General features: G+C 41.3%; 1 protein-coding gene across 8 annotated transcripts in view; it reads right to left on the reverse strand.

The window, feature by feature from the left end:
• The window catches only part of CTDP1 (CTD phosphatase subunit 1), a 531,182-nt gene that overhangs the window by 221,222 nt on the left and 288,952 nt on the right, over nt 1–21,008 (reverse strand). Inside the window, exon 13 of one of the 8 annotated variants that reach the window (XM_029590826.1) lies at nt 3,208–3,700. The exons of the other annotated variants lie outside the window; for them this stretch is intronic. Coding sequence (XP_029446686.1) covers nt 3,647–3,700 — 54 coding nt within the window. The 3' untranslated portion in view covers nt 3,208–3,646. Of the gene's footprint in view, nt 1–3,207; nt 3,701–21,008 lie in introns of those variants that run through there. 8 annotated transcript variants of the gene reach the window in all.

Here is a 21,008-nt window from a genome sequence, read left to right on the forward strand (position 1 = left end):
ACCCTGCATAAAACGTACAACCAAAGGTTATACAAAGATGGGCTTGCCTTCTACATGGTGATCTGCACCAACTGCACTAAGATGAACCCTGACAGAGTTGGTCTTAACACCAGCTTCAGAAAGATGTAGAAGTTAGTCAAGCAGTTTTGTGTTGAGCAAGAGAAAGGGTTTAATGCTCTTTGCTCATTTCACACTGTTAACTTTTTCCACTTCAGTCCATAAGACCTACTGGTAGAAGGCTTTCTGGAAGCTTAGGGGTAGATTTTAAAAGAAGCACATACGGCCTACATGTGCGCGTGCAACCTGGCGCGCATGCATGTTATAAAATCTGGGGTCGGCACGCGCGCAAGGGGGTGCTCAATTATGCGCCGAGCTGCGCTGCCTTCCTCCGTTCCCTCCCCCCTAACCTTCCCACCCCTTCCCCTAACCTTTCCGCCCCTAGCCCTACTCTAACCTTCCCAAAAATTATCTTACCTTTTGCGCGCACCGGCAGCTTGTTGGCATGCGATCCTCCGACATAGCGGCAATGGCCGCTCTGTCAGAGGCCTCTAGCCCCGCCCCTTTAGTAAAGTCCTGGGACTTACATTTGTCCCAGGGCCATAGGCCCGGCACGCACTGCAAGGATTTTGTGGACACTTAAAACTAGGATGCCCACTTCACCTTCAACACCTCCACAAACTCAGAGAAAAGTCTCCATTTGAGTAAACAATGACAGTTCCAAAAAGAGCAGTGTCAAAACAATGTTATAGAACTGGAGACACCAGGAGACTGAAGAAAACTAAAAATAAGCATCCTTTATTTTAAAGCCAAATAAAACTAAAGAACAAGAATCTCTTTTTCTGACCATAGACACTGTTGTGTTTAAGTCTTGAATTCGTTAACATTGTTTGGTCTTCATTTTAGATGTTTGGCTTTTGCACAGTCTTATAAAATATGTCAGAGCAAAGTATGATAGAGGATTTAAAAGGCATGTGCATGATTTTTATGCTATTTAGATCTTTATTCAAAATGGATATTTCTCCATTATCTAGGGAAAAAATTCTTTGAGCAAGTATATATCTGGTATGTCAGTTTCAGATTTGTGATATAGATGAATTACGTTTCATCTGATATGACAATCTTGACACAGTTAAGTATGTGTGTGAAAGGAAGGTGCTGGTTATAAGGAGTGGAATAGCCAGTGAGTGGTTAGAACTGCAGACGGAGAACGGCACAGCCAGGGTTCAAATCACATTGATGCTCCTTGTAATGATGGGCAAGTTGCCTTATTTTCCATTGCCTCAGGTACAAACTAAGGGACCAATATAATAATACAAGAGTAAAAATATGTGCTGTCTTTCAACCTGAATTTTTTTTCAATGTGCTACCAAAAAAAGAAATGAACTCCTGATGCAGAAAGCTCATTGTATGCAAATGCTGAAGGGAGTTAAAAGCTTGCATAAACCTAAATATATATGCAAAAAACTAGAATATCATACAAAAATAATGTTTAATAAGCACAAACCATGCTTTGTGTGCATAAATCATGGTTAATGCACACCAACCACATTTTAGTCAAGTGTTTCTCAACAGGTGTGTCGGGACACACGGGGGTGTCGCGAGGCCCTGGGAGGTGTCGCAGGGCCAGCAGATGGCTGCCTCCTTATCAGCCCAGGTGGGAGTTAGTTGAATTCTCTTTCATTGGGCCTGATGGGGGGGGGGGGGGGCTGCTCTCACTTCCTTCTCTTCTTTCTGGCTCAGAAGAAAGCTGTTTCCTCCTTCACCCAGATCAGAGCCAGAGATTGCCAGCTCCTGCTGTTCTGGGCCCCGATAGGACACAAACTTTATCGTCCCCTGCTGGGAGAGATGCTGCTGATGATCTCTTCACCTTGTAGAGGGGGTGGGGAAAAGGAGGTTGGAAATTCTGGGCAGACAGAGGTGGAAGGGAGAGGGAGTGTGGGGGCTGCTGAGCAGAAAGGGATAAGAAATAGGAGGTCGGGCTAGCTGGGCAGAGAGGGGGTGGGGAGAGTCAAGCAGGGAGGGAGCACAGGGAAGAGGATGTTGGGGGGGGGGGGGTCAGGAATGCTGGGCAGGGATGTGAGTGTGAGCGGAAGATTGAAAGGGAGTAATTGGGAGAAGTGAAGGATGACGGAGGCATGGAGGGAGAGTGACAAGAGGTGCAAGAGCCATAATATGTCAGTTTGGGGAATGTGCATTTCTTCTCTCTTTGAACTATACTTAGTGCAAGAGAAAATATATTTCTGTTTCTAGCTCTCCAGTTTTGCACTGCATACATAGTGGCTTTTTGAGGTTTCCATTCCACATTTGCAATTTGTGGTCTTTTATTCTGTATCTGGTGAAGGATGGAACTGTATGTGTGAGTGAGGTGAGGTATTTTACTAGTAGGTAGGGATCTGTATCAGTCTTATTTGTTGCATTTTCTCATTCTCAGTAGGACATGCACTGGTGGTGCACTGCTGCCTTTTCATAGAGGGATACTGCTGTCTGAGTTCTTGGAGTTAGTATTGCTAAGGTATGGAAGATATGCTACACATGTGCTGTTTTCTTTTCAGGTTTTGTATTTTACAATGCATCTGGTAGTAAGAGAGTTTTTGATTCTGTTACTGAGATAGTACCAGTACCAGAATCAGAATACAGTATCTGTTTTATATGGTGAGTTGTATGGGGAAATCCATCTGTATCCATTGTTTGGGGACCTGGGGGGGGGGGGGGGGGGGGGAGGCAGGCTCCTGAGAATGCAGAGTGCATGTTTACATTTTGCCCCGTGATGGTCACATGTTGTGTCACGTATGTGAGAACCATCTGTCAGGTGTGTCCCGACCGGAAAAAGGTTGAGAACCACTGTTTTAGACTATAACCATGTTCCATATGCATTGAGACTAATTTCACAAGGATTTATGTGCTTAGAACTGGGTTTTACACACGTAAATGCACTCGATACAAATATCGGGCTTTTGAAAATTGCTACAAAATATTATTGAATTGTCAATATGTTTTACGTGTAAACGGGCTTTTGAAAATTACTATGTATGCTTTTACACATGTAAATTCTTTTGAAAATTACCCCTATTTTCTGCAGAAAACGATTTGTGCCCCTTAAAGTTGTGTTTATTTGCATTTCAAAATTTTACATCAAGTAATTAAGAAAAGCAAAGTACATATAATGCCATGCAAGTTACTCCAGAAAGGAAAAAAAAAAAGATACATCATTACTTTATTAGGTCATAAAAAAGGTAGAAACCCAAGAAAAATCAGAGCATAAGAAACTAGAAAAAGCAAACTGATACTGATGCTAACAACTGGCAATTACTAATACAAAGAGCCTAATTCTTAACTCGGTGCAGATTGGTGAGGCACTCCGGCTTTTGAGTATAAGAAACATCTTACTTGGGTAAGGTCATAGAAAACATATTTAACATTCCCTAAATAGACTAAGCACTTGCAAGGGTAACAAAGAAACATACTAGTCCCAAGAGATCTAGCCTCTTGCAATTCTTTAGAAAGGTCTAGAAACTCCCTGATCCTAAAGAACAAATGAATTACCATTTTTAAATCCTGTTTAAACAAAAAAGGCACATTTAAGGTTGTTATATTATCTTCCTCCTTATCAGACTGTTCCAAAAATCCAGTCAAAATGAAGTCCAATCTATCTGCAGACAGTTGACTCCTCTGCTGAAATTCCCCTCAACTCCTCTTTTCCCTAAAAGCAAATAATAAATCTTAGAAATAGGTGGAAACACATTTGGTGATATATTTAAATTCTCTTTAAGACAACTCTTAAAGACATCTATAGGGGACAAAGAAATACCTTAAAAAAATTAAGAATACGAAGATTCAAATGCCTGGAAAAGTTCTCCAAATGTTCTAATCTGTGCCATGGGCTCATTGTCTTGAACCACAGCCACATTAAAGATCTCAATTTCAATGACAGAGCTCTCCAAGCTTTCAAGCTTAATTTTATAATCCAGGTGGTTTGCAAATAATGTTGTGATAATTGCTGAACATGATTTGTCAAAGTAACAATTTCAGCAGAACATTTTATAATTGATGATTCCATGCTCACCAAAACATTCCATAAGGAGTCTAAAGTAACAACTGGGGGTTTAAGTTAAGTTACCCACAACAATCTCAGGGGAACCACTGGAGTCTATAGCGGTCAGAACAAAAACAATTAGGCTGATGCAATACTGTGCGCTCAGGTCAGCACACAGATTAAATTACGGTTGGACGTATGTCTTGAACATGCGTTCATAACCCCTTATGAAATAAGGGGATCAGTGTGTCCAAAATGCGTATTCAAAATAGGGCATAGCTAATAGCGTTCATCACATGTAAATGCCATGTTGATGAGGCTATTAGCTAGTACCCCCCAATGTAAAAAATAACTGTGCACCCAACACGCACATTTTAACCCTCAAAAATTAATGCCATCTCCAAGGCTGGCGTTAAGTCTTGAAGAGCCCCAAAATTTGAACAGAAAAGCAGAAAATACTGCTTTTCTGTGGTTCCTCAGACTTAATATCATGGTGATATTAGGTCAGAGGAACCACAGAAAGCAGTAATGTAAAAAAAAAAGTGTCTTGACAGTAGTGAGATTAGGAAAACGGACTCTCAATTTATGAGTGTCCGTTTTCCTAAACTGTGGCTGTCCGTTGGGAAAACTGATGCTCGTAAAATTGAGCGTCCTTTTTCCTAACCTGCACACAGCCACTTCTCCTGGGCGCCCGATGCCAAGGAGGCGCTAGGGACGCACAATTTCCCCTAGTGCCTTTTTAACGCAGCAGCTCATTAGCCTACTGCATCGTGCTCCTGGAAGAAGTGGATGGGCGTGCATTAGGAACACGGGTGCTCAATCATGAGCACCTGTTTTTCCAGCACGGATAATTGTGAGAGTTGTCCAAAGAAGAATCACCTCCTACCATCACTTTAGCCATGGTAGCTTGCAACTCCAAACCCCCAATCTATGGCAGCAGAGTAGACGCGGAATCCTCCACATCTCCTAATTGAAAATCACAGAGTTTGCTGCCATGCAGTCATATTACATTCTCTTCTCACATGGTGCTGCTCTCTTGGCGACTTGGTGCAAAAGGAGGCTCATGAGCAGGGGGACTCAGGCACCTTCAGCCGGTCAGCTGCCCCCTCACCAAATCTGGCCACAAAGAGGGTCCCTCCTTCAAAATCAGTTGAATGCTGCACAAAACTGTCCAGAGTAGACAGACATCTCCGGGAGAGATTTTTCTGTCAAGTGAGATCTAATCTTCCTCGTCTGCCTCTTTCTCATAGGGAACTAACTGATTCGCAAGCATAAATATATTAGCCACCGATCTCTGATCAGAGACGCAGTCATGCTGCAATTATAGTTCCCCCCAGTTGTGCTCCTAAAAGATGTATGCATAAAAATTCTGCACATAAACTAAGAGCAAAATACTTGAAATAGGAGCACAAGCTGCTAAGCTCCAAAATTAGGAGCATAAAATCTGTGTTTATAAATTGTACATAAATCACAAAAAAAGGATTCCAGCACTACAAACTCCAGGTTCAGCGCAATAGAGAAATTTTACTCCATCTCTGACCAGGAGTTAAATGTCTAATGTTAAGAAAACATGAGTTAAGCCTTTGCATCTCTTTGCATTGGGGAGTAAAAGCTAATGTCTTCATTAATATGAGATTTTCATGGAGGAGAGTCAAACTGCATATACATGTTTTGAGTGCAAAACTCCTTTACTACATTTGGAGTAAAGTTCGATGCACAAAAATGAATGTAGAATATGAAAAATGTGTAGCTTGTGTATACACAGCCTAGTGCACCTTATTACATTGGTGCCTTCTAGGGCAGGGGAATACCTATTGTACCTGAAACTCGTCAAACCAGGCTTTGGAAAGGTGATTGATCAAATCTAAATCCAATCCAAAAGGGTTCAACTGTATACACACTAACCATTTATAAAATTTAGTTTTACATGCAATCTAAAAACATTCAAGGAATAAAATCTAATTCAAGTAATGTTACTGCAGGGAATCAACCATTTAGACTTGACTGTCCCATAGAGACAGAAAATTAAATCAGGGAACACAGTCCAACGTATCATCTCAGGGTATGCTTTTGATAGCTTTCCATTTGACACTCTCCCATTTTACTAGTTTCATTTTCAAGGTGAATAATTACATTTTTTTCTAACTGGTTTTCTCTTCCCCAGCAGGATTGTTCTTGCCTGAAATTGCAATATCAAATTCTGACAACAGCTATAACAGTATTCAAGTGCCGCACTATGCACTCTTAAATAATTTAATCTTGGTGGTGGTGATGCTGCTGTAGCTCAAACAAAGAAAAAGTCACATTTTTCTGCACTGTCAAACACTAAATTTGGGACATGAACTTTGGTTTGAACCACCAAATTTCAAAGAAAATACAATATTTATCCTTAAACTAGTGCTGTTAAAGATAAGTGTGTGATTATCCACTCTGGCAGTGGTTCTCAACCCAGTATTCGAGAAACACCTAGCTACTCAGTTTTTCAGGATATCAACAATGAATATGCACAAAATAAATTTGCATAAAATGAAGGGCACTACAGGCCTAGGGTACATATTACTTGATATGTACTTTTCAAATATTAAGCAGTTCATAGTGGCATTGCTGTTAGTTGGCTCTGGGCTAATTTTTCCTAATATTCTTGAATCTAATATATCACAACAAGCAGATATGAAAAGTATAAATGGATTTAAGTTAGATTAAGCTAACAATGGTAGAACTCTGTTGCAGTTAAGTTTAAGTAAACTATTATCATACTAATAGCAGAAGGGAGCAATACAGTAATCTAGTTAAAACCTTAATGAATCAGATAGTAAAATCAAGAACCAAAAAAGCTGCATTGATTCAGAAGTAGGGAAATCATTTTTTGTAAAGTTTAGAATATTTACTTTAATGCACATATCTACCAAGACAAATCTTTCAACCTATTATAAAAACCAATATAACTGAGTTGTTTTGATATCTACATTATATATGTTTTTAATCATATATTGTAAACTATTACGATCTTAGAAGCATGCAAAATAGACGTGTTTAAATAAAATGCTCAGTTATTCAGATTTTTTTAACAAATGAAATTTAAAATAGATTCTTCACAGTTACATAACATAAGAACATAAGATATACTAGGGTCCATCAAGCCCAGTATCCTGTTTCCAACAGTGGCCAATCCAAGTCACAAGTACTTGGCAAGTATACAAACATTAAATAGAACTCAAGCTACTATTCCTTATTGATTAATAGTTTATGGATTTTTCCTCTAGAAACTTATCCAAACCTTTTTTAAACCCAGATATACTAACTGCTGTAACCACATCCTCTGGCAATGAATTCCAGAGCTTAACTATGTGCTGAGTGAAAAAATGTTCTTCGATGTTTTAAATGAGCCACTTGCTAACTTCATGGAATGCCCCTTAGTCCTTCTATTATCTAAGAGAGTAAATAACAGATTTACATTAACCTGTTCAAGTCCTTTCATGATTTTGTAGACATTTATCATATCCCTCCTCAGTAGTCTCTTCTCCAAACTGAACAGCCCTAACTTCTTTAGCCTTTCCTCATAGGGGAGCCGTTCCTTGCCCCTTATTTTGGTTGCCCTTCTCCGCACTTTCTCCAGTGCATCTATATCTTTTTTTTGAGATGTGGGGACGAGAATTGCACATAGTATTCAAAGTGCGGTCTCAACATGGAGCGATAGAGGTATTATGACATCCACCATTTGCCATTTCCTTCCTAATAACTTCAAACATTGTTTACTTTTTGGATGCCTCAGCACACTGAGCCAACGATTTCAATGTATTATCCACTGTGACACTTAGATCTCTTTACTGGGTGGTGATAGAACCTTTGGGTAAATGCAAGGGTTATTTTTCACTATATGCATCACTTTGTACTTATCCACGTTAAATTTCATCTGCCATTTGGAAGCCCAATCTTCCAGTCTCACAAGGTCTTTCTATAATTTATCACAATCCACGTAAGAATTAACTACTCTGCATAATTTTGTGTCATCTGCAAATCTGATCACCTCATTCGTCTTACCTCTTTCTGGATCATTTATAAATATATTAAAAAGCACTGGTCCAAGTACAGATCCCAGAGGCACGCCACTGTTTATATTTTTTCCACTGAGAAAATTGACTATTTAATCCTACTCTGTTTCCTGTCTTTTAACCTCTTTGTAATCTACAAAAGGACATCGCCTCTTTTCCCATGACTTTTTAGTTTTCTTAGAAGCCTCTCATGAGGGACTTTGTCGAATGCCTTCTGAAAATCCAAATACACCACATCTACCAGTTCAGCTTTGTCCACATGTTTATTCACCCCTTCAAAAAATTATAGATTTGTGAGGTAAGACTTCCCCTTGGGTAAATCCATGCTGGCTGTGTTCCATTAAATCATGTCGATCTAAATGTTTTGTGATTTTATTATTTATGACAGTTTCCACGATTTATCCTGGCACTGAAGTAAGGCTCACTGGTCTATAGTTTCCCAGATCACCCCCTGGAGCCCTTTTTAAATATCGGGTTTATATTGGCCACTTTCCAGTCTTCAGGTACAATGGATGATTTTAAATGATAGGTTACAAATTAATTGAAACAGGTCTTAAATTTCATTTTTTAGTTCTTTCAGAACCTTGGGGTGTATACCATATGGTCCAGGTGATTTACTATTCTTCAGTTTGCAGTCTGGCCTACCACATCTTCCAGATTCACAGTGATTTGGTTCAGTTCATCTGAATAGTCACCTTTGAAAACCATCTCCAGAATGTGTATTTCCCCAATATCCTGTTCAGGAAAAGCTGAAGCAAAAACTTGTTTAGTCTTTCTGAGATGGCATTATCTTGCCTAGGTGCCCCTCTAACGCCTCGATCATCTAAACATCCAATCGACTCCCTCGCAGGCTTTCGGCTTAAGATACATTTTAAAAAAGTTTTATGAGTTTTTGCCTCTATGGCCAGCTTCTTTTCAAATTCTTTCTTAGCCTATCTTATCAGTGTCGTACATTTTTCTTCTGATGATATGCTCTTTCAGCTCATTTTTTAGCCATGTAGAAATTGTTTGACCTTCCTTCCACCTTTCTTAATACCTGGAATACATCTGGACTGCACTTCTAAGATGGTATATTTTTTACCAAATGTCCACGCCTGTTGCACATTCTTAACCTTTGTAGCTGCACATTTCAGGTTTTGTTTTTTTTTTAACTACTTTTCTCATTTAATCAAAGTTTCCCTTTTGAAAGTTTAGTGTTAGAGTAATGGATTTACTTACTGTCCCCCTTCCAGTAATTAAATCATATTATAATCGCTATTGCTAAGCGGCCCCAACACAATTACCTCTCTCACCAAATCCTGTGCTCCACTGAGAATTAGATCTAAAATTGCTTCCTCTCTTGTCTGTTCTTGAACCAAGTGCTCCATAAAACTGTCATTTATTCCATCTAGGAACTTTCTCTCTCTAGCATGTCCTGATGTTTCCCTTACCCATTCAATATTGGGGTAATTGAAATCTTCCATTATTATTGCACTACCAAGTTGGTTAGCTTCTCTTATTCATTTCATTGTCCATCTCATCATTTTGGTTAGGTGGACGATAGTATGCTCCTATCACTGTACTCTTCTCCAACCCATCAGGGATTTCTACCCATAAATATTCAATTGTGCATTTAGTCTCTTGCAGGATCTTTATCCAGTTGGACTGTACCATCCCGGACATGAAGTGCCAACCCGCCACAAAGTTGCTCCTCTCTATCATTGCTATATAATTTGTACCTTGGTATAGCACTCTCTCATTGGTTATCCTCTTTCCACCATGTCTCTGAGATGTCAATTAAGTGTATGTCATCATTCACTGCTATACACTAACTTTCCCATCTCACTTCTTAGACTTCTGGCACTAGCATACAGACATTTCAAAGTTCTCAAGACACAAGATATTCAGAAAATGTATGCAAACATTGCGTTATTTTGGACATTTTGATTAGTGAAATTATGAAGTTAGTATGTGCTGATAATATTTAGTAATATTGATTCAGTTCTAGCACAGCAAAATGAAAAAAAACCCCAAAAAAACCAACACATTTTGACAAGCAGAGGTCCCGCTTCTCCATTCATTGAAATATCTCAATACAAGTGACTCTCCATATAAAACACTGGCATATCAGTTCACTAGTTCCAGTCCATTAAAATTACTGCAAAGCATGTACATTGGTTCCATCATGCTTTATCACTTTTATATTTGGTGGAATTAGCAAAACCCAACAAATATACTATTTGTTGTTAATACACACACAAAAAAAGCACATACACACGTGACACATCTGCGTGCAATCTATGGTTGGGAGTCAGTGGTGGAGAATCCGTATTGAAAACAACTCTAATGGGCTTATAGGAACTCATGTTACAACAGCTGAGGAGGGAGACAGAACAGAGGAAGAAGATGAGGCACACCTTACAGAGCATATGGGACTAGAGCACACATTTTGGATCTGTCAGAGGAACAAGTCTTGTGCAGGTTCAGATTTAACAAAGAAGCCATTCTGAAGCTATGCCAGCAGTTAGAGTAGGACTTACAACCTACTACAGGCAGCACTTTGCCAGTACGTCAAGATCATTATCTCCATTTCTGGCCACCAGAACTTTCCAGACACCTCTAGGGATCACAGCTGGAATAAGCCAGTCTGCCACCCAATGTGTACAGAGAAATTCCTGGCAGCTTTCTCAGGAAAGCTCACCAATACATATCTTTTCCTCAGAGTAGAGAGCAACAATACTAAATAACGACTGATTTCTACAACACTATATGCTTCCCCTCTGTCTTGGGGCTATTAACTCTATTCACGACTGAATAATGGCACTGGGGGGAGATAAGGCCACCTGTCACAACTGCAGGGGCTTTCACTTTCTCAATATGCAGGCAACCTGCAATGCCAAGGGCATAATTTTGGACACTGGATTCTGGAAACCCGGGCATTATCATGATGCCTACATTCTCTCGCAGCTAGGAATTCATGATTGCTTCCAGGAAGGGCACATTACCGGGGAATGAGTTTTAGGTAGAAATGCACTTACCACTATTACCATACTGCAACTAACCTCTTCATCTCCTTCATTTTCTAGATGGACGGACAACATTGGCTCAGGATGACTGTTCCAACCTGAACTAGGGAACAACCCCTGCCCAGCACTAAAGAACGTCTAACTCTACTCTTCTCTGCATTCTTCCTACAGGTGATAGAGAATATCCAGTCAAAACCTGGCTCATCATCCCCGTACCTAATGCACAGACTGCTGAAGAGGCTCGCTACAACAGGGCCCTCCAGGATTCAATTTGTAACAATCACTTTTTCCCGTATATCTTATATATTTATTAATCAAAAATACAAAATAATTTATCACAAAAGATATCTGACACCTCACAACTCTCTTGAAAAACCTGAAAAAGTCAATAGTTAAACCCAATTGATTAAAACACATCACACCACTCAATTGGCTCAAACCTTTTTTCACTGCACAACAAACACACATCTCACTGGCATCAACACACCATCCCCACCCAAAAACATCTAATCAATCCCCTTCTAAAATAATTTACGTATTGTGTAAGTCCATGGTCATGCTGTCTTAGAATCTTCAATATTCAGAGCAAAAAAAATTTAGTGCTCAAAGCAGAAAGTTCTAGAACATGCAAAAACTATATTCAAAGTTATATGTTCTTCTTTTGTTAATTATTGAGCCCTTCTACTTAACTTGTAACCGTCCAAAGGATCATCGCAGTTGGTTTGCAACCTCCCCTTTTCCCCAGACACTTGGAAAGTCCAGTGGAGTATAAAGACTCACTGGAATATTTTGTGCTTAGACTCAGTGTTCCGTGAGGATCCTACATTTGCATTGATACAAGCACAAAATTTAAGAGACAATCTTGCCGTTTTCGGTATGTATATCAGAAAAGTAGAGGAACCGATAATCGTAGAGGACATTTTGTATGCGGCCATTGCAATGTATGTTCGTTATCTTTTAATGGCGACATGTTTATTTTAGCTTAACACCGCCCTTTCTGATTGTTTTCTTTTACTACCTGTGAGACAGCAGGGGTCAATTATTTGATATGCTGTCCCTGCAATCTCGCTTATGTTGGGAAAACTATGAGGTCACTAAAATTAGAATTCAGGTACACCTGAGTTATATCTGCAGGGGGAAGGTGGAGGCACCTTTAGTCTCCCATTGGAATGCACAGGGACATTAGGGTGAGGATCAATGTTCCCTCTAAGCTGCGCAATCGCGCGGCCGCGCATAAGTTAAATTCCTGCCGCGCACATGTTTTTATCTGCCGCGCAAAAAAAATAAAATTTAAATTTACAGATTTCAATGGCAAAATTGTAACGAGTTACAATTTTGCCATTGAAATTCTTACTGAAACGAGTTTCAGTAAGAATAGACGTTTTCGTATAGTGCTACAAAATTTAAATTTTCTTATCGACAGCGCATTAGTCATACTTTCGTTCATTTCCGTTTCCTGTTTTCCGTTTCCGGTTGATTGTGTGGTGTGGTGAACGGCGTTCATGAGAAAGGGTACAGGCAGACAGAAGATAGCGGAAAAATATGTCGAAACGTGAATTCAAAGACGGAAGAAACGATAAACGTTTGACTAAGAAAGCGAGATTGAACTTTAAAGTCGAATGGCTCAAAGAATATTTAGAAGCCGATATGCCGGAGTGAGTCATCAAACAGCGAACGATTCTTGGAAATATTTTTAAGTTCAACTCGGAGAACTCTGTTGTCTGCGACATCTGCAAACATGCGAATGCTCATTGTGCTTTCGCCCAAGGAAAACAGTGGGACGAATGGAAACTGGATTATTTAAAGCGACATTTACTCCAGAAAGTTTACGTTCAGTCTGTCGATTTGCTAAGTCGTCAGCGTCGGGGAACACTTCTGGCATTGCTGAAGGAAACTACTGAAGAAAAGAAGACAAAAACTGAAATTTCTGAAAGAAAGTCTGCTTCCAGTGAGGAGGTAAAAATTCTAATTGATAATGTCCTCCTTGCCATAAAATTGAATTCTTCGATGCTATCTGTTCAGGAAATTCACAATCACATTGGAAAATATGTAAAAATACCGGAATCTTGGAGAAGTAAAAATTATGCGTTTGAATTTCTAGAGTGCATGAACTCAGTAATACAAAGAGATATGATAAATGATTGGCACCAGTCGACATTCCACACTCTCATAATTGATGAGAGTACAGACATCACCGTGACAAAAATGTTAATTCTTTATGTAAAATTTTGAAAAGAAGATGAAGCTGCTTACTGTACTTATTTTGCTGGAATTCTGAAGCTGACAGAATGTAACAGTGCAGCTATTGTGACAGCCATTAACAATTTCTACCAAGAGAACAGTCTTGACTTGAGCAAAATGGTAATGTTCACATCAGACGGGGCTTCTGTGATGCTTGGCAAATATAATGGTGTTGCTGCAATACTTCGACGATCTAACAAACATTTGCTTGAGCAACATTGTGTGGCACACAGAGAGGATTTAGGACTTGATGATGCTTGGAAGCATAACGCTGTGTTGAAAGATATACAAACTCTAATTCGAACAGTTTACACGATTTTTAGTCTGTCATCTGTGAAGAAATCCAGGTTTGAGGAACTTTGTCAGGCATCAGAACATGATGCAGTTGCATTCAGGCCCCTTAATGAAGTCAGGTGGTTGTCTCGACATTTTGCAGTGAATGCCTTAATCAAGAACTACGATATGCTGATTCAATATTGCAGAGAACGGATAGAAGAAGACGATGACCCAATACACAAATACTGCTTAGACAAGTTGACAAAACCTGAGTATCATGTTACCATCTTTACTTTAAATGATGTATTAGGAGAGTTGGCAGAGTTGTGTAGACGTCTTCAGAGGAGCAACTTAACAACTGTAGAGGTGTTCCAGATGACAAAAGCCAAAATAATGAAACTTCGATCACAGTATCTTGGTGACACCATTCATTTCTCAGGGGAAGTTCATAATGTTATAGCAACGTATCCTTCTGTCAACACCACTGCTGTCATCCATTTCATAGAACGTGTCTGTGATCACTTTAGCAGTAGATTTCCTGAAGATGAACTTGGCGAATGGTCAGTCTTTGATAAAGATTCCTTTGCATCTGTTGAAAATGTTAAGAATTTTTTATTTGGTTCTGACAAAATTGAAATACTGGCAGCTAGATACTGCACCTTGCTAAACAAGCCAGAAGTTGTTCTTAAGAAGAATTTAGTTGCTCAGTATGTGGACTTTAAATTCATCATGAGTGAAAAATTGGCACAAGGTGCACTGAAGAATTTTGACGACATGATTGTTTATATTAGGCAGCAGGATGGGTTTTCTGACTTAGGCCAATTGCTTGACATTTGTGGAACTTTCCAGGCGTCTAGCGCAGATTGTGAGAGAGGTTTCAGTCTCATGAATCAGATTAAAACAAAGACCAGAAATCGGCTAGAAGTCAACCATCTGGACAACCTCATTAGGATAAAACTATATTTAATGTCAGGACAAGCAGTTAATTTGAACGATGTGTATTCATTTTGGAAGAACTGCAAAGGACGACGAAATACTTCTACGGTTGATGTAATGTAATGTTTTCTCTTTCACCTTTCTGCAAATGTTCATATTTGAATCATATGTTGAGAAATTTTGCACAATAAAATTGACATGTGAAAATTTTGCACATTAGTTTCAATTTTTGCACACATGCCACCAAACCTTAGAGGGAACATTGGTGAGGATTTAAGTTTTAAGTTTTATAGTGTTAGAAAAGGTGTGTCCACGTGGTAGAGGGGGTGACTTTAATAAGTGTCTGGTGCAAAAGGAAGTCTTATATTTTTAAATGGAAGACAGTTGTCCCTTTGGTATTGAATAAGGAGGCTGAATGGAGCATTTTTTTTTTTTTTTTATTGAGTTGGTGCTTTTCCATCAGTGCCTAATGGGGTTGATCGATATATTGTTATATTTTTGCATTTAAGATGTCATAGCCCCTGATATAATGAAATATTTGTGTTTTTATTAAGAATTCTGGAAAAAGACAAACCTTTGGTATTACTGAATTCTGGAGTTTTTTCATTAAGTTGGGGTGTTTTGATTGTTGGCTCCGGCAAATGCCGTTCTTAGTCAGCGCTCTCTTGGGTCAATAAGTAAATGGAGTGACCCATGGGGATGAATAGCTGATTCTGAGATAGTTCTCTATTAGGTCCATTTTTTCATGCATTTCCCTAAGAAGATATTTGGATGGTTCTCTTTCAGGTCCATTCTTAGTAAGTCTTCAGGAGATTAGTGCCTTATGCAATCACATTAGAGAGACGGAACGAGATGAATGTTAAGCCTTGAGAGAGAGCTCTATCAGGTCCATTAATTTATGCAATTCTTTAATAAGACGATTAGATAGTCCTCTTTCAGTTCCATTGTTGCATCAATTATCTTAAGAAATAAGCGCCTTACACAATGATGTCAGAGAGGCAGACCCTGTCATTGGACAGCAGGTATTTAAAAATGTTTTTCGCAGAGATTATAGAAAGTTTGGTAGCACCATGTTTTGTGGGACATTTTAATCGATGGTGAGTTATTTAAGAAGATGACATGTTTTTTTCTATATACTTTGTGTGTGTAGTTTGATTTACATTTCTTATCTGAACAAGAGAATTCCCGATGCAGGCATGGGTATGTGCAAAACGCTGCAGCGTCAGGAAGAAGCAGTTTGGTAACTGCAATAATTTGTAGTCGAATGGCTGGACAGAAGGATATAGGTTAACTTTTCTGATTGGAACATTTTGACTGTGAGCTGATGCGTTCCTTAACCATGCTCATCCATGCCAAGGGCACATGAAGAGCAGTTGCGAGGACAAATAACTACTTGGAAAATGGCCTAATGGTCTTCAGCCTATTGTACCAGTGAACTAGTCGGATGATTTTTTGGACAGTTATAAGTTAAGTAGAAGGGCTCAATAATTAACAAAAGAAGAACATATAATTTTGAATATAGTTTTTGGATGATCCAGAATGTTAATCTGTTTGCTTTAAGCACTAAGAGTTTTTTGCTCTGAATACTGAAGATTCTAAGATAGCATGTCCATGGACTTACACTATACATGAATTATTTTAAAAGGGTATTGATTAGATATTTTTGGGTGGGGATGGTGTGTTGATACCAGTGAGATGTGTGTTTGTTGTGCGGTGAAAAAAGGTTTGAGCCGATTGAGTGGTGCAATGTGTTTTAATCAAGTGGGTATAACTATTGACTTTTTGGGGGTTTTCAAGAGATTTGTGAGGTGGAATATCTTTTGTGATAAACTATTTTGTATTTTTGATTAATAAATATATAAGATATATGGGGAAAAGTGATAGCAAATGTTGCTTACCTGTAACAGGTATTCTCACAGGACAGGATGTTAGTCCTCACATATGGATGACATCATCAGGACGGAGCCCAATCACGGAAAACTTCTGTCAAAGTTTCCAGAACTTTGACTGGCCCCTACTGGGCATGCCCAGACTGGCACTAACCCTGCAGCCAGCAGGGGTCCCCCTTCAGTCTTATTTGATAGCTACAGGCAGTGCCGAAAAAATAAAACAAGAAAACATTACGAACCCAACACCGCAGGGCGGCAGGCGGGTTTCGTGAGGACTAACATCCTGCTGTCCTGTGAGAACATCTGTTAGAGGTAAGCAACATTTGCTTTCTCACAGGACAAGCAAGATGGTAGTCCTCACATATGGGTGAGTACCGAGCTGAGGATGTCCGAACATGCACCAAATGTACCCAAAGGCGTTCAACAGGCACAACAACTTGGGTGGAATTTGGTAGAGGGCATCCTGAACCCCACCGGGCAGGCAGAAGGGTGTAGCTACGTCACGTTGGAAATAGGTGCGCAGGATACATTGGCCGAAGATGGAATCTTGTCTTCCGGCTTTGTCCAAGCAATAGTGGGCTGCGAAAGTGTGGAGAGAACTCCAGGTGGCAGCCCTGCAAATATCAGGAAGCGGCACCGATCGTAGGTGTGTTACTGAAGTCGCCATGGCCCTCACAGAGTATGCTTTAACACGGTCTTGAAAAAGAATGCCTGCTTGCTGATAGCAAAAAGATATGCAGTCCGCCAACCAGGAGGAGAGAGTCTGCTTACCCACAGGTTGCCCTAATTTGTTGGGATGGAAAGAGACGAATAACTGAGTGCTCTTCCTGTGGGTAACTGTACGGTCTAGGTAGAACGCTAGAGCCCGTTTACAGTCAAGGGTATGCAGAGCGTGTTCCCCTGAGTTGGAGTGGGGCCTGGGAAAGAAGATAGGTAGTATGATGGATTGATTAATGTGAAACTCCAAAACTACCTTAGGCAAAAACTTAAGGTGAGTGCGGAGTACCGCCCGGTCCTGCAGGAGTTTAGTGTAAGGCGGAAAGGTAACTAGGGCCTGTAACTCACTAACCCTGCGAGCTGAAGTGATAGCCAAAGGGAAAATCACTTTCCATGTGAGATATTTTAGGTCACAGGAGTGAAGAGGTTCGAATGGTGGTTTCATGAGCTGCCAGAGAACCAGATTAAGGTCCCAAGAAGGGGCCGGAGGATGTAAAGGTGGCTTAATATGGAGCAAGCCTTTCAGAAAACTTGTTACGAGGGGTTGTACCGATATGGGGACATCCTCGACACCTTTATGGAAGGCGGCTACCGCACTGACATGCATTCTGATGGAAGAGGTCTTTAGACCTGATTCCGAGAAATGCCAGAGATAGTCCAAAAACCTTGGGATTGGACAGGAAAAAGGATCAAGGGATTGCGAAGAACACCATGATGTATACCTTTTCCATTTATAGGAATAAGACTTTCTTGTGGAAGGCTTCCGTGAAGCAATCAGGACACGAGAAACCGAATCTGAAAGGTTAAGTGGTTGAAGGATTAACCTTTCAACATCCATGCCATCAGGGACAAGGCCTGAAGATTGGGATGGCGTAGACATCCATCGTTCTGAGTGATCAGAAGCGGGTCTGTTCCCAAGGGAATGTGCCTGTGGATGGAGAGATCCTGGAGTATGGGAAACCACACTTGGCGTGGCCAGTGAGGTGCTATCAGGATCATGGTTCCCTTGTCCTGACGGAGCTTCACGAGAGTCTTCGAGAGAAGAGGAAGTGGAGGGAATGCATAAAGCAGACCGGCTGCCCACGAGAGGGAGAATGCATCTCTGGGCTGAGAGCGCTCACTCCGAATGAGGGAGCAGAAATTGTTCACTTTGTGGTTCTGAGGGGACGCAAAGAGGTCTATTTGGGGATAACCCCATTGTTGGAAGAGAGAGGTCGCTACCAAGGGGTTGAGAGACCACTCGTGCGGTTGGAAGACGCGACTCAGTTTGTCTGCCAAGACATTGTGCACTCCCGGCAAATAGGTGGCCCTGAGGTACATCGAGTGGGAAAGCACTTCCGCCCAAATCTGCGCAGCTTCCTGACACAGAAGGAAGGAGCCTGTGCCTCCCTGCTTGTTGATGTAACACATGGCCACCTGGTTGTCCGTCTGAATCAAGATGACGTGATTTGATAGGCAATCCTGAAAAGCTCTGAGAGCATATCTCATTGCTCGAAGCTCCAGGAAATTTATCTGGTGTTTGGCTTCCTCTGGAGACCAAGATCCTTGTGTCTGTAGATCATTCACATGAGCTCCCCACCCGAGGTTGGAAGCGTCTGTCGTGAGAATGAGTTGAGGATCTGGTAGGTGAAAAGGTAGTCCCTGGAGGAGATTGTTCTGATCTTTCCACCAGGCGAGAGACAGACTGAGTGCGTCGATGATGTGGACAATGGTTGACAGAGGCTGAGTCGCTTGAATCCATTGTGATCTCAGAGTCCAATGCATGAACCTCATGGCCAAGCGGGCCATTGGTGTGAGATGGACTGAGGATGCCATGTGTCCGAGAAGGACAAGGAATTGCAGAGCTGTTGCTGTATACTGAGACTGCAACTGGTGAGCGAGGGACACGAGGGTTTGCACTCGTTGTTGAGGTAGAAAGGCTTTTGCCTGTAAGGTGTCCAAGTCTGCCCCAGTGAACGACAAGGTTTGAGATGGGACTAAATAGGATTTCTCGTAATTGATGAGAAATCCTAGAGAAATTAGAGTGTGTAGGGTCAAATCCAGGGACGATCGAGCGGCTTGCTGGGTTGGGGCCCTGATTAACCAGTCGTCTAGATAGGCGTAGACGTGAACACCTTCTTTCCTGAGAAAGGCTGCGACAACTACAAGACATTTGGTAAAGACTCATGGTGCCGATGCTAGGCCGAATGGAAGCACCCGGTATTGATAGTGCTTTGGGCCTACTAAAAAACTGAGGTACTTGCGATGAGCTGGAGATATCGCAATGTGGGTGTATGCGTCCTGGAGGTCTAGAGAGCAGAGCCAGTCTCCTCTTTGTAGAAGAGGTAGAAGCGAGCCCAAGGTTACCATCTTGAACTTTTCTCGCTGGAGGTACTTGTTGAGGGCACGTAGGTCTAGGATTGGACGAAGTCCCCCGGATTTTTTGGGGGATCAAAAAGTACCGGGAATAGAACCCTAGGCCTTGTTGCGAAAGAGGGACGGGTTCTATTGCTCTTAACTGGAGAAGAAGGGAAACCTCCTGCTCCAGAAGGACAGAGTGGTCGGTTACTCTCCACGCTTGTAGAGGTGGCGAGTCCGATGGAAGAGCAAGAAAGTTTAGGTGGTAACCCAGAGCAATGATTGCTAGCACCCATTGGTCGGTTATGATTGATTGCCACATGCCATGAAAGTGGCACAATCGACCTCCCACTGGTATGCTTGGCAGAGGAATCAGGCTGCTGCTCTCCAAGAGAAAGTAAAAAACCTGAAGCAGGCCCCGGCTGGGGAGCTGCTTGTGGCTTTTGCTTCAGGGGCTGGCGAGGCTGAGATTTTTGATAAGGCCTCGTAACGCGGGACCTTGCTGGTGGAGGATAGTACTTCCTTGGGCGGAAGAATGACTTCTTAGAGTCCTTCTTGAAGGGCTGTCTAGAAGGGAAGTCAGAACGTATCGATGAGAGCTGTTTGAGGGTCTCATGATGGTCCTTTAATTCAGCCACTATTTGCTGAATCTGTTCACCGAACAGATTATCACCTATACAGGGCAGGTCAGAGAGCCTGTCTTGTACTTCTGGAAGAAGGTCAGAAGACTTGAGCAAGGCCCAGCGTCTTGCCGAAATGACAGTTGCAGACACTCTAGTGGAGGTGTCGAAGATATCGTAAGCTGTTCCTTATCTCATGCTTTCCTGCCTCAAACCCCTTGTTGACAAGGATTTGAAGATGTTCTTGGAATTTGTCAGGCAGGGTTTCAGAGAAGTCCTGTATTTGCTTGAAAATGACCCTGTTGTATTGGGTTATGTACAGCTGGTAAGAAGCAATTCTGGAGATGAGCATGGCCCCTTGGAACACTCGTCAACCAATATTGTCTAGGAACTTGTGTTCCTTAACAGGAGGGGTAGAGGAGTGAAGCTTCGACCTTTTTCCTTTCTTTTTAGCTGATTCTACCACAACTGAGTGGTGGTCTAGCTGAGATTTTTGAAAGCCAGGGGCTGACTGTACTAGATAGGTAGTGTCAGCCTTTCTGTGTACTGGGGCAATGGATCCAGGGTTTCCCAGTTCTTTTTGAGGAGGTCAAGAAGAACTTGATGAATGGGAATAGAAGTGATCACTTTAGGGGCATCCAGGAACTGGAGAAGCTCCATCATCTGGTGCCTATCATCTTGCTCCGTCTGAAGCTGAAAAGGGACCATTTCCGACATTTCCTTCACAAAATGAATGAAAGAAAGGTCCTCTGGAGGAGAACGCTTTCTACTTTCAGTAGGAGAAGGAGGTGAAGGTAAGTCACCGGTGTCTGTGGAAGTATCATCACCCCAGGTGTCATAAGGATCAGCAAGCTGACCTGTAGGATGAGAAGGGGGTTGGATACCCGAAGGGCCTGGCTGAG

The sequence above is a fragment of the Rhinatrema bivittatum genome, chromosome 2 (genome assembly GCF_901001135.1).
Source record: "Rhinatrema bivittatum chromosome 2, aRhiBiv1.1, whole genome shotgun sequence".
In the NCBI taxonomy this organism is placed as follows: Eukaryota; Metazoa; Chordata; class Amphibia; order Gymnophiona; family Rhinatrematidae; genus Rhinatrema; species Rhinatrema bivittatum.